This window comes from Apium graveolens, chromosome 5 (assembly GCF_009905375.1).
Source record: "Apium graveolens cultivar Ventura chromosome 5, ASM990537v1, whole genome shotgun sequence".
Classification (NCBI taxonomy): Eukaryota; Viridiplantae; Streptophyta; class Magnoliopsida; order Apiales; family Apiaceae; genus Apium; species Apium graveolens.
The window spans coordinates 26,266,068-26,280,840 of record NC_133651.1 but is presented as its reverse complement, the minus strand read 5'-3'; the positions used below and the strand labels follow the sequence as shown (position 1 = coordinate 26,280,840).

Genomic DNA, 14,773 nt, shown 5'->3' with positions numbered 1-14,773 from the left:
CGGAACTCGTCCGTCTTCTTCCTCATCAGTGATCCGACCCATTTTCTTGACGATCCGATAAAATACCAATAACAATCTTATGGTGTACCATATATGAACATCACAATTTTATAAAAATAAGCCAAAACGTTGGTAGGACGATGACATATTTTGTTGCAGACATACGTCATTTTCCAGCTTGTACAATAAAAAAAATGCAAGAACGATCGATAACAAAGAAGATACGTAGATTGTATGCCCGGCGCGAAATTTATGTACAATTTCGTATATTAGCACAGCAGTTCCATGCACACAACTAATTACAAAGTTCTGATTTGCTTATAAACGACATTTTACAACATTTAGAGGTCTGGAAATAATTCAAAATAACATTACATCGGCTATTATAGCCCAAGCTCCGGTGCATTATTAAGTTTAAACTTTTTAACTAATAAAAAGCATGTGGAAAAGAAGTCAAGAATGAACACAGACAGATCTTTGATGAATGCTATGAAATCCCACCTTCTTTATTCGTGAACAGAGATCCGTATAAGTTTTCCATGGCGTCCAATTGCATATTCTCGGATGGCTTCCAGTGGCGTTTCCGTTGGTTTATAAACCAATTGTTAATCTGCTTTTGGTCCAGGCCTGTAGAATCTGCTAGAGCTACCTTGTCTGCTTCCTTCTCAATCAATGTGAAATATGAACATTCATCATTTGCCCAACAGGAGTTGCACATAATTATAACATTTAAGCAACAAAGATACTTAGAGACAAGTTAGAAACATGAATACGTACCGTAGGATACGGCCACTTATAATGAAGAGTCCACCAGTCCAGCAGAACTTGCCTTGCTTCCCTGGGCAACTTTGCTTTCTTCTTCTTATTTGAAAATTCATTCTTAAGCAAACTTATATACCCACTATATTTACGATGCAGTTTATCTTTAAGTTCTCGATCTTCTCTTATCTGCTCATATTCCAGTACATCTACCTCTCTGGTGCCAAGATCTTCTTCCGAGGAGGCCGTGGTTTCGTCTGTAGCAGTAGAAATTGAAACTGTAAAAAAAAAAACCAGAACCAAAACAAGATAGTTTTACTTTTACAGCATTCGTCGAACAAATCTATTTCTAATAATATTCGTCGGCTTTGAGTTCTGAAAAATTACATGATCTTAGTAGAGCAGATTTTGTCCATTTTAACACAAAAACGCCCATACCCCGACCTAGTCCTTACTTATTGAGGGGGGGCCATAATAGAAAGCAGAAGCGTGTTTTGTGGGATGTGATAACACCATGCAACGATTTGCCACATACAGGGAGTGATGGGAACATAATGCTGACAAAATGTCATAAGAACCACCCCTTGTCTAGAATCAGTAATCACTCCCATTAACAGCAACTGATCAACCATGGGTAAAAGTAGAACACATAACATAACATTCTTATTAGTATTCTCTCCTTCCCACTTTATATGAGTCCGTTTGAATAGAACAATTTTTAAGAAATTTATACTTGACTTAAATTTAGATCACAAAATGGATGTTAAAGTAAGTGTATCATAATAATGTGTGATTGTGATAATTTAATGGAAGGTTTGAGACATCCCAAAAAGATAAGTGGTTCGCATCAAATGAAAAACAGATATGAGGATAGTAATCTACTAGAGTTGTTGAGATATTAATGAGGTGCAGAATGAGATGACATTCAAAACTAATTATTTGAAATGTCTCAGACTTAACTTTGGAGTTGAAACATAAATAAAATATTAGGGCGTTTCATGCCAATTAGTTTATTTTTCTTCCGAGAAATACAGGAGTAGTGAATAATAATAGTAGCTTTATTTTTGCACTCATCAAAATACATGTAAGAAATGGGAATGACCAGTAGTTTGGGAGAGAGCACGTACAACACTTGTGGAATGTATCACTTAACTCCGTTACATAAATATGTCGTCCACTCCAAATTTAAGACTGTCCAGACCGAGTACTAATTACTAAAAGTCATTAAGGGGTTCCATAAATTCACTTGAGTTTGACCTAAAAATGGGAATGTAGTTAGTACAGTACAACGTTAGAACTTAGGAGATGCCAGCGTAAACTGCGAGGGTTTACACTTACAGTCCCTCAACTTCTCAAATAACTAATTAATTATCTACAACTTAGTTTATATAGTCTATAGATAGTAAGATCAGTTCAGCTACAATTATATTTTGAAATTCTAGCTTTTGTACTTGACTGCCATGATATCACGTGTTCAATGGCAGGGAAAAAAGAGCCTACGATTCCCATTATATAAATAGGATTTGATTAAATTATGTCTTAAGATCGTAAGGGCGCTAGCTAATCTACTTAACTAAGTCCTTATTATAAAATTTTATTTTTCTTCATTTTTAGTGAAGCTTTTCAAATGTAAATACTTGTTCTGCAACTGAACAGTACTACACAAAATCCGTCTTTTAACAAAAGATGATAGAGAAAAATTGTGCTAAATTTTTTTAATTTTGACGTCTATTTATCTTTCAGGGGTTTTAGGATAGATTAATTAAGATAAAACTACTTAATTCTGTTATATTATCTTATTAATTATAAGACCTTGTATGAGAACTTTTTTCTTTATAATTTTGAAAACGAACAACTGGTAAAATAATCTTGGGTTTGCTATTGGTTTATGTGCATGAATCACATAATTTATATCTATTATTTCTCCTTAGTATTAAAGAAAATAGAAAAAACAGAAGAAGAATGCTATGAGAGATCAATATTGTAGCAAAAGTGCAAAACTGACTAAGAACGTGATAATCAATTATTATTTGTTAGCCCACGAAATTTATATGATTACTATTTTAATTGATTTTACCCGACAGCAGTATTACTACTGTATCTCCTATTTTCCATTTTACATCATAACAATTGTTTAAAAATTGATCAGGACACCTATAATTCACACGAAGAGAGAATGTTGTCTATATTGTTTTCCATTTTTCTAAAATATTATCACTTGTATACTCCAATTAAAAGTTCACTTATAATTCATTTATTAATTATCACATAATTAAGAGATAATATAATTCATCCTATAATTATGAGATATTATAATGCCTTGAATTAAAAGTTCACATAATAGTTAAACATTAAATTTTCCAAAGAACTTACTAGATCTATGTTTAAAACATCTAAAGCCAAGCGGTACTCCAAGGCAGAAGCCATTTATCATAAAAGATTGGAAACCCTTTTAACCAGCTTCTTTTAACAAAATAAGAAGATTTAAAAATAATAAAAGAGAAACTATGCAGGCTGTGTACTTTAGCTTATGTCAATCACTGCCCAGTGAAATGTCAAATCATCTCATTTTTTAAAAGAATTCCTCCCATTTTCATAAGAGAACAAACAAGAAATACAAAAGTAGATATCCCAACATGGCATTTTATTCTTAAACTAGAATTGGAAGCTTTTGACATGAATTCTTAGAAGACACCAGCTACATTATTTCAGCCTTAATTTTCGTTTTACTTTCGATTATCAGTATTCCATTATCAGACACTCTATATTCGGATTTGAGACTTATTTTAAGTAAAAAATATATATATTTGTTTAAAAATATTATCATTCCGATATTTGAACACGTATTCATGTTGAACACTTATAATCGATTAAAGTACCACAAGACAAGGAGAGACTTCGCTATATTTAACTAAAAATAATGGATTAATAAGAAATATTCAAACTTTTCTCTAGCAATGTAAGACATGAAGATATATCTGTTCTTTAAATATCTCGATAAGAGTTTCCAGTTTTGGCAGAAAAACTGTTCGAACACTTTCAACTCTCGCGAGTGTGCGTGAGATTATTTAAATTTGCTACAGATTTACAAATGCTGAATGCAAAAGAAATAAAGTTTAGGGTTTTTTTCTAACCAAATAAGGGTTAGGTTTTGGGAATTACAGAATTATAGTTACAGTCATACGCTCTATTTTAATTTAGCTGCCAAACATTGGCTATTTTGATCCGTTTATGATCTTATTTAGTTGTTAAACTCATCGGTTTGGCCAAGTTTAGCGGTTGGCGAAGGCAGGAACTGATTATAAAATTCGCACGCAGTGTACCAGGTAACTGCAGTTATATTCTCTTTTGGGTGTGCGTAATCATATAAATTTATTCAACTATCAGATTAACTAAATCCACAGCACTGCAGTCTATGAACTCATTAAACAATTACTTCAAATAATTTTTACCCGCTGTGCTCAAATATAATATAGCTATACATACACACATACATAGGGAGTATATTTTTATATATATATAGAGGAGAATGACCTGAAATACAGGTTCTAGAAGAGGTGTTGCAGAGATCTTGGAGCTGAGATTCTATGTCGTTCAAAAACGTAGTTGCTTCATTAAAAGGCCTCGCAAGATCTGATTTATACTTAACTAGTAGCTCCGAATAAGTTACCTGATGAAGAATTTCGAAACACAGCAAACGTTAGCTGCTTCCAAATTAATCATAGACATAGTTAAGAAATGTAGAGATATAGAGAGAAACCATGAACTCATCGAGCTCAGGATCGTCGCCTATGTAAGTTGAAGATACCGATCTTTCAGAGTAGACCTTCTCTCTCTCGATTTCCTCTAACAGATCAGCTATATCTGAAGATGCGCCTACCTAATAAAAGGTAGCACATATATATAATGAGTTTGCAGAAATTCGAAAAAACAAACCAAACACACACACTATAATATTAAAAACGGAAGAAATTGAGATTTTTGGTTGAGGAAAATTCGGAGAGAAGAATTCCATTAAAAAAATTAACCTAGAAACTCATAAATTCACTTGTTGGCAACTATTGAAAGACCCGAGTATTAGTACAGTCGTCGTCGGTGTGAAAATAGTTGATTTACAGTAAACTTAAAGTCAAAAACTTAATTAATCTTCGATAAAACTTGACGACTTGAGAAGACTTGAGCGATGCTAGTACAAAGTACGTAAGTTAAACAGGAAGAAGAAGAAGAAATTAATTATGAAGATTTTATAAGCACACACGGAAAGTTGAACTGTAGAGCGAAGACTTTTTCTACTTTTTAGGTTTCTTTACAGATCCAACTGGTGATCTGCAGCTAAAACATAACCGAACAGTTCTCATAATATATATCTGGTGAAAACGATCGCAAATCGCCTTCCAACAGTTAATGAAATTGACATATGTGTACCGATATCATATCATGCAAAAGTCTCTATAGAAGTCTTTAGTTCATTTATTAATACATAATATGAACCCGATCCCTTAACGACACATATCAGATATACCTTTTGGCAATCCATGTAAGCTTGGAGGAGTTTAGGGTAAAGAGGATGAGAAGCAATTTTAGCACGAATTGCGCTAGAAAGCTCATCTTCTGATCCAGTACTATTACTGTTATGTCGGCATCTTTGTATTGAAGCCGCATCGGATATAGCAGATGATGATGTTGCGGAGAACATGTGTTCGGGTGATTCGAAGATAGGATGATAAAAAGTATCGAAAGGCTGGAACTCGGTGGCCGGAAAAGGGAGGGAGGTATTAGGAGTTGTGTGGGAGTAATTATCCGGTGTGGAGTGAAGGCCGTACAGGTGCTCCATTATTAAATTTGCAGGAATATCTGGACAGTCTGTGCTTGTGTCTGTGCGTGCGTGTGCGTGAGAGAGAGAGAGAGAGAGATTAAGTTGGGGGGGGGGGGGAGAGATGAGATAAGGAGAGAGATAAGAGGAGTAGCTAGTGGGGGGAAGGGAGAGTAATAAGCTGGAAATAGAGCAGGCAGAGTGGGACTGGGAGTGTGTGATTTTAGCGTACAAACAAGAAGAAAGCTAGGCACCACTCCAAACTGAACTACTTTCTCTTCCATTACTTATCCATAATCTCTCCCTTTACTCCCCTGTTTAAGCGCGTGATTCTAATTACTTGCACACAAGAGGTAGTAGGGTTGGAACTCGAATCAAGATGACCTGTTAATGTATTCAAAACCGAGTTGCTCAACTTTAAAATGCATAAGAATGAATGTATGATATCTTCAACAAAAATCTTAAGCGTTTAGAAAGAAAAATATACTTCTTAGGAATATTAATAAATAAATTAATAGTAATTATTTATTTAATGATAATTAAAGAACTTCGAATTTTAATCAAATAAGTGAAACTTTTCAGTAGATAATTGAAGAAATTTATATATTCACTTTGTCTCCGTTTCAAATTACATGTTCATCTTAAAAAATTCAAATATATTAAGAAAAGTGAGACTTGATAAGAAAAATGTGTATCAATTGTCTTAAATAAATATAATATGTGGTATATGGTTGATCTTGAAAATGTAAATTAAAGATGTGTGGAATAGGGTTAATTTTGAATACATAAATTACATTAAAAGTTAAAATGAATATTCAAAATCAATTAGATTTCAACCCTAAGATAAGCCTTTTTTATCTCAAGTTTAAAATATAAAAATCTGACACTGAGTAATTAAATTTACATATATTGAGGAGTCTTTTAAAATACCAATCATTATTTCACAAAAATATATTTTCCGGAGAAAAATGTTAAGTGTTTCAAAGATTGTTACAAAAAACTCTTATTAAAATCATTAACCTCTTTAAAAAAATCAATTTGGACCAAAACACTCTTATTAAAATCTTGAATCAGAAAAATAAAAATTACACAAAATACACAAACAGTATATTAACGATTTTGAAATTTCGCACCAAAACAATATTTGATGCCATACAACATTGCTAGGGATGACATTTTTGCTATGCTGGATTGGACTATAAAAACACATACAAAGAAATTTAGCAAATAAATAAATAAATAATACACACATGGAAAAACAGAAAATAAGCACTTTCTTGGGTGCAGCCTGCAGTTGCCAAGATGCGGAGGAAAAAGTGTTCCAAAATGGAAGTTCGTGCTCCTCCAACAGCAAGTACTTGTAATATTTAAGTTTTCAAGGGATCCATCCTTTGACCGGTGATTGCCGCAGTGCAAGAAAAGAAATATTATTCTATCTATTATTTAGAGAAATTGTTCGATTGATCTCGTTAAAGAATATAATGGTAAAAATACGTATTCAGGTGATACTTCTGTTATTAGGATATTTTGCTAGTGAATGCAGAAAGTTTGATTCTGGTTACTAGTTTGAGCCTGTTGATTACAAACAGAAATATTTTGAGTTGCTCAAACAAAAGAAAAGGGTTTTCATCACACAGGAAAATGATTAGGCTGCAGATGGACTAGAAGAGTATGATGATACAAGCTATGTCAATCTAGCACTTATGGCCAAGTCAGATGAAACAAAAGTGAGTTCATCAAGTAATCAGGTAATCACAACTAATCTAGCACATTTATTTAAAGCCGAGTGTAATGATACTATAAATGACATGTCTACTGAGTTATATCATTTGCGTGTTACACTCAAATCTCTCACTAAAGAAAACACTACAATTAAAGAGAACAATTTATCTTTAAGTGAAAGAAACAATATACTAGAGACTCAATTTGTTGAGTTTGAAAAATTGAAGATAGAGTGCAAGATTGTTAAAGATGAACTAACTGAATCCTTAAAGAAAGAGGACATTTTAAAAAAACAGCTTGAACGAGAACATGAAGTAATTAAGGCATGGAAATCATCTATAGATGTCTATGCTCAAATTACTAAAGTTCAAGGTATAAAATCCTTCTGTGATGAAGCCTGAAAAAAGAGTAAGGAGAAACTAGATTCTAATTTGGTAGAAGGACTTTCAACGGATGTGGATTCGACGGATGATGAATGTTATCGGTCGAATGAACAAAAAGATTATCCGTCGAAAGACAAGGAATCACATCCGTTGAGTGAAAGAAATCCAGTTAGCAAAGCCAAACTAGCTAAATTAAATGAAAAATATGGATCAGTTTCTAAGAACTTTGTTCCAGGAGAAGCAAGTCAAGTGAAACAGAAAAGAGAGTCAATGTAGGGCATCTGTCTATTAAGCAATTAAATGACAGATTGGAGAAAATTGAAGTGAAAGTAGAGTCTAAAAGGAAAAACAATAGGAATTAACAAACATGACAACTACACACCTGATAAATATGCACCAAGAAAAATCTGTGTTAAGTGTGGTAGTGTTAATCATTTATCTATTAATTGCAAACTTGCTATGCCTGCTCCCATGTCTGCACGTCCTTCATTTCCCAGTATACCTACAATGCATGTGAATGTTATGCCTGCACATAATTTGAATGGTCAGTTTGCTAATATGTCATTTTGCACAAAATCCTTACTATGTTGCATTTAGAATGCCACAAATGCCATTTAGCATGTCATACTGGAATAACATGTTTGCACAAAATATGCCTTTCCATGCTACCTAGCCTGTGCATGATAATTATGCAATGATGAATGGTTTTAAGGGTTCTACTCAATTGACTAAGGAAGAATTTCAAATGCCTAAGTCAAATGAGGACAAGCCCGAGAAACTTAAGAAAAAGGCTAAGAAAACAGGACCCAAGGAAACCTGGGTACCAAAATCAACTTGATTTGATTTTGTTGTGTGCAGGGAAACAGAAAGAATCTTTGGTATTTGGATAGTGGGTGCTCAAGATACATGACTGGAGATTCTTTAATAATGGTGGAAGTCCATGTTTTGCATCTCGTAGGAATATGAACAAGAAAAAGGACCGGTAATTTGAATATTGTGTCCTTATTTATAAAGAAGCTCAATATTTTGAAACCATCGAAAATACTAACAATTCATTTTTTCATATAACTGGTCATGAAAGGAACCATAATTGATTCACCGTTGAGGAATTGAAAGTCATAGTCGTTTGTGTAGTGTTGATCGAACACCCTTCTCCTCCATTCTGTATTAAAACAAAGGGCATTGGTAAAAATACAAGGCTAGTTCTGCTATTAACTTATTAAGGAGAAAGAATGTGTTGAATAAGACCACTTGTCTCCTTGTCATCCCATGAGTTCACTATTTCTACTACTTCCCCCTCCTGTAGAATTACCAATAGAATTCTAATTAGTATAAGAATCTATAAAATCATTGTCATTAAATTATACAGTAAAAATAAGATCAAGGTAAATTTATGCAATACACTATTTTAAGTAGATTGCGAGTGTATAAAGTCGCAGACCCTGACCTTGTTCTGAACATCAACCTGATGATAAACAGTCTTAAAAACCACGTGTTTAAAAGAAGACTTAATAGAAAACGGCTTATCAATTGAAACACCATTTGTTCAAGAATAAGAAGCCAACATTAAACTTTCTTCATGTCTTTGGCTGTAAATGCTATATCTTAAGGAATCAAACTGATCAAAATAGAAAGTTTGATGCCAAAGCTGATGAAGGCATATGTGTTGGATATGCAGTTGGAAAAGCATATAGAGTCTACAATCTCAGAACCAACATTGTTATGGAATCTGTACATGTTGTGTTTGATGATAAAAAGATTGAAGGACTGCAAGATGGAGATTTCCATGAAAGCCTCAAATTTGACAATGTTGAGATGATTTGTGAAAATAATGATGATAAAAGTGATCAAGAACCAAAATCTAAAGATAATACAGAAAAATCTACAACTAATGAAGCACATAACTCATCATCCGTCGAAAGACCAAGTGCATCATCTGTTGAAAGACAATCTGCATCATTCGTCGAAAGGCAAAGAACAACATCCGTTGATCCATCAATAGGAGTCGAAAGCCAAGTCAGATCACAATCAGAAAGAACCCAAACTTCTAATCAAAGATCTACAAACTCAGGGGAGTTTCTTCTAATCAAAACTCTGTCACACATCAAGACAAAAATGAGGCCTCTTCATCTAGAGAAAATCTACCTCAACAGAGTAAATAGACTAGAAATCACCCCTTTGAATTAGTTATTGATGATGCATCTTCAAGAGTGCAAACAAGGAAAGCAACTCAAGAAGCATGTCTGTATAGCATCTTCCTATCTCAGGAAGAACCTAAAAAGGTAGAAGAAGTTGTGTTAGATCCGGATTGGGTTTTAGCTATGCAGGAAGAGCTAAACCAATTTGAAAGTAATAAAGTTTGGAAGCTGGTACCCAAGCCTAAAGTAAATAATCCTATTGACAAAAAGTGGGTATTCAAAAATAAGATGGATGAAAATGGCATAGTAGTCAGGAACAAAGCTAGATTGATTGCTAAGGGCTATTGTCAACAAGAAGAAATAGATTTTGATGAAACTTTTGCTCCTGTTGCAAGACTTGAAGCAATAAGAATTTAATGAGCCTATGCAGCCCATGCCAATTTCAAGGTCTATCAAATGGATGTCAAAAGTGTCTTTCTAAATGGAAATTTGGAGGAGGAAGTTTATGTCAGTCAGCCTCCTGGTTTTGAAGATCTAAATTTTCCAGAATATGTCTACTATCTTTTGAAAGCACTTTATGGACTGAAGCAAGCACCTAGAGCCTCGTATGACACTTTGTCAAAGTTTCTCTTATAAAATCATTTCACCAGAGGTACTATTGATAAAACTATATTCTATAGAAATTTTAATGTCTCTAGTATACTTGTTCAAATTTATGTAGATGATATTATATTTGGCTCTACAGATGAAAAACTTTGTAAAAAGTTTTCCAAATTGATGCAAAGTAAATATGAGATGAGCGTAATGGGAGAACTAACTTACTTTCTTGGCTTACAAGTTAAGCAAGTTAGTGATGGAATATTCATTAGTCAAACCAAATATATTTATGATCTTTTGAAGAAGTTTGACTTAATGGATTGCACATCTGCAAAAACCCCCCTGACCACTGCAACTAAACTTGAACTAAAAACTACTGAAAAAGTTTATGGATATTTCAAGTTATAGAGGCATGGTTGTTCACTTTTATATTTAACAGCCAGTAGGCCAGATATAATGTTTGCTACCTGTTTTGTGCTAGATTTGAGGCTGATCCTAGAGAATCTCATTTAATAGCTATTAAGAGAATTTTCAAATATCTCAAAGGAACACCAAAACTTGGCATTTGGTATCCTAGAGATTCTGATTTTGATCTAACTAGTTATTCAGATGCAGATTATGCAGGTTGTAAAATTGATAGAAAAAGTACAATAGGAACCTGTCAATTTCTAGGAAACAAGCTAGTATCCTGGTTCAGTAAAAAGTAAAATTCAGTCTCTACCTCTACAGTTGAGGCTGAATATATTGCTGCTGTTAGTTGTTGTGCACAGATTTTATGGATGAAAAATCAACTATTGGACTATGGTCTACAGGTGAATAAGATTCCTATTTTCAATGATAACACAAGTGCCATTGCAATTACTGAAATTCCAGTACAACATTCAAGAACCAAGCACTTGACATCAAGTACCACTTTATTAGAGCATGTCATGAATGGTACTTTGGAACTTCATTTTGTTCCAAGTGAGAAGCAACTTGCAGACATCTTTACCAAGCCACTTGATGAATCCACCTTTACTAGGTTGGTAAGTGAGTTAGGTATGCTTAATTACTCTAAATTTATTTTGATGTCTAAGCAAATTGAAATGCAGCCAGAGTAAAATTTGATACGTACTGTTAAAGATGAAATTTTGGCTAAGTCGGAATTTATATCTCGACGGATGTTCATTATCCATTGAAAATGAATATCCGTTAAATCTTATCAGTTGTCGAAGTATCAATTATTACTCTGGATACTTTTATCATTATACGTCGAATTGCACTCTATCTTAGCCGTTAATTTTAAGCATTATCCGTCGAATTTACTTACAGCCTGTATGTATATTTCAACGGATAATCTTAGAATTTTGATAGTTTTATTTATTTTTAAACGGCTATTTTGGGATAATTTGACTGGTTACTTTATTTTACTTTTTACTTTTTGACAGTTTATTTCTGAGAAAGTATATAAGCTAATTTCATTTCTATTCTTTACTTCTATCTTTCTCAAGCGATTTCCCTAACTCTTTCTTCTCCAAAGCAAAATATTTTTCTCTCTGCAAATTACTCTCATTCTCAGCAATGGCACCAGTATTCAAGATCATGTCCCAATCTGGGTTTGTGTATGAAAAGAACAACTTCATCGCACTAGTGAATAAGGAGATTGCTGCTTCTGAAGATTACAACAAAGTGATGGATTTCATTCGAAGTTGCAAACTGAAGTATGCTATGCTAGAGTCTCCCGTTATCTATTGCGAAGTGGTTGAAGAGATATGGACCACTGCTGTTTACAACTCAAGCGACAAAACCATTACCTTTACTCTCAAAGGTACAAATTACTGCATAAACAGTGATATAAATCGTGCATGTTTTTAATTGCCTGAGAATAATACACTAACTTCACACACAGACACAAATGTGAGTTCTATGCTCAGTTCTATGGGCTATGCTCTTGACACCACCAAGTTAGGTGACGTCAGAAGAAAAGGCCTCAGAAAGGAGTGGAGCTTTCTCTGTGATTCTTTCATTAAAGTATTTTTTAGAAAAATTAGTAATTTTGATACTGTGACTTACTCACTTGTGAACGTGTTATATATCCTGCTTAGTGATAAGTGTCATAACTTTAGTGAATCTGTCTTGTTTGAACTAGGTTTTAAGCTAGGGGACATTAAAAAAAGATCTAAAAACATATATTATGCTAGATTCTTTATGTTATTGGCTAACTTTGTTTCTGAAGATCTTATCATTGAGAACCCAACCAACAAGCTTGATTGTTGGGTTAAAGAAAGAAGTGGTATTGCTGACTTGAACGGGCAAACAACCTTAGTGAGGTTCCCCTTATTTACATGCCAATCATGGAACACCCTCAGGTAAGTGAGGTAAATGTTTCTGTCCCTACTCCTTCTCAACCACCTATCTCTTTGCAATCAACTATGGCCATGTCACCTGTGACAGTGACCAAACATGTGCCTACTCAAGCCGCAAAACCAAAAATTTCAAAATCCAAGTCAAGGAAAGCCCCCTCTAGTTTCTCCCAAAAGAAGCTAGTTGTAAGATCCACTAAAAACCAAGAGGGGGGAGTGAAGGGAAGTAAGTCTGGTGAGGGACATGGTGAACATAAAAGAAGCCCTAAGAATATGGATGGAGAGGTGTGTGTAACCAAACCTAGCCACACTGCAGTTTCCCAACAAACTGTAGTGATTAATAAAGATATAAGCTCATTACTAGTTTCATCCACCCAAAAGGATGCTACTATTGAAACAAGCTCTCAACCAAGAGCACATGCCAAGAGGGTTAGGGACACAAGCTCACCCCAAACTTATGCTAGAAAGAAGAAGTCCAAAACACTTGGGGCACACAGGGTGCACACACTGTGCAAACTGTAGTCAAAGACTCAGTTACAGCACCTTCTCAGAGTCAGATTGATGTGGCTCCTGTAAATGCGGAGTCACAGTCAAATTTTTTAGTGATAGAAGCACCTACACACAAAACTCACCCACAAATTCTATGGATGTGGACATGATTCACACATCAATTCCTGATTATCCATCTTTAACTCTCATGGAGAAGCCAAAATCTACAGCAAGTGAGCATCATCTTTTAGATGATTTGTTGGCTCACTTGCCATTTCTTTCTGATTCTACTGAGAAATTTGTGCAAAATCTCAAATCAATCACCACAGATTCTACAGTAGTCTCTACTCCAAACTCTGTCATTTCTACTATCTCGACGGATATTGTTCATCCGTTGACTAGTGATTGTATCTCGACGGATGTGCTTACCAGTAATCATCCGTTGACACTATCAACTACTGGTTCGACGGATGTTTCTCATCCGTTGACAATCACTGCACAACTTGAAATTTCAACTGTTGTCACAAGTGCAAATGATTTAGTAGTTGTACAATCACTCTTAGGATTGAGGGAATGGAGTGAACAGAGTGAGAGGCTGAGTTGCTCTCAGGAAAAAGGAGAGGAAAAGAGAGAAAATATACAAGCTATTTCTTCCAGCTTGGCAAAAGTGAGTGAGTGGAGTCCCATCTTAGTAGGTGAAGGTTAGGGTGTAAGGGTGGGAAGCCAAAGGGAGCCCTTGATGCAAGAAAAGAGAGATTATGAGAGAAAAGAAGGTACAGAAGAATGGGAAGAGCCTATTGTAAGTGAGTTAAGGGATGTCAATGAGGCTGAAAAGAAACAACTATTTTAGCAAGATTATCAAGTTGTCTTAGACTCTGTTTATTATGAAGCTGAGGCAGTTACTCACCCTGTTCTAGCTTATCAAGTTTTAGCTGAACAGAACAATGTGGCTGCTGAGAGAATTCTAAATTTGGTGCACACAAATACCTCCATGCAAAGGGCCAAGGATGCAATCACTGTCATTCCCTCCACAGCTGGTGATGACTTTGATTATCCAACTGGTGGTTCTGAGGATATGTTTGGGGATGAAAATGATGATGAAGGAGATTTCATGCTCATAGGGGGAGAAGAAGGCCCTAGCTCAAGTACTGTTAGGTCCCGAATTATCGTAGAGGGTGGGGTTGAATACGATAATCACTAAATTAAAAATTCTTTCAAATCTTTAGCGAATATAGATTTAGTGCTCGGTTAGTGGTTTCATGTTCTTGAGAGGAATAGTGTTTGGAACAATAAAACAAGGAACAGAAGATATTCTGGGAAGTATATATTCATATATAAATCCTCGAGGGGTGTTGCTACACTCCAGTAAATAAATTTACCGGCTACAATCTAAGAACAACAAAGTTCCTAGCTTCTATAAAGATTTACAAATCAAATCCTATACAATGATCTAGCTTTTGTTTGTCTAAGGATTTAATTACCGGGTAACGATTATAATGCCCCTAAGAATATACAAGAGTTAAATCGGGC

At 34.6% G+C, this 14,773-nt stretch overlaps 1 protein-coding gene across 3 annotated transcripts; it reads right to left on the bottom strand.

Moving 5' to 3' along the window:
- Positions 1 to 208: 208 nt before the first annotated feature.
- Positions 209 to 5,943, bottom strand: LOC141723718 (homeobox protein knotted-1-like 6). Of its 3 annotated transcripts, none has more exons than XM_074525588.1 (5): positions 5,282 to 5,927; positions 4,520 to 4,639; positions 4,294 to 4,429; positions 778 to 1,037; positions 209 to 661 (listed from the first exon to the last, which is right to left on the bottom strand). In XM_074525588.1, the coding sequence occupies exons 1-5, from the start codon at positions 5,591 to 5,593 to the stop codon at positions 488 to 490; spliced, it is 1,002 nt and encodes a 333-aa protein (XP_074381689.1). In that variant the 5' UTR covers positions 5,594 to 5,927; the 3' UTR covers positions 209 to 487. The 3 variants fall into 3 exon arrangements, with proteins under 3 accessions (XP_074381689.1, XP_074381690.1, XP_074381691.1); XM_074525589.1 differs by having other exon boundaries at positions 778 to 1,016; positions 5,282 to 5,926; XM_074525590.1 differs by having other exon boundaries at positions 518 to 654; positions 5,282 to 5,943.
- Positions 5,944 to 14,773: the final 8,830 nt, after the last annotated feature.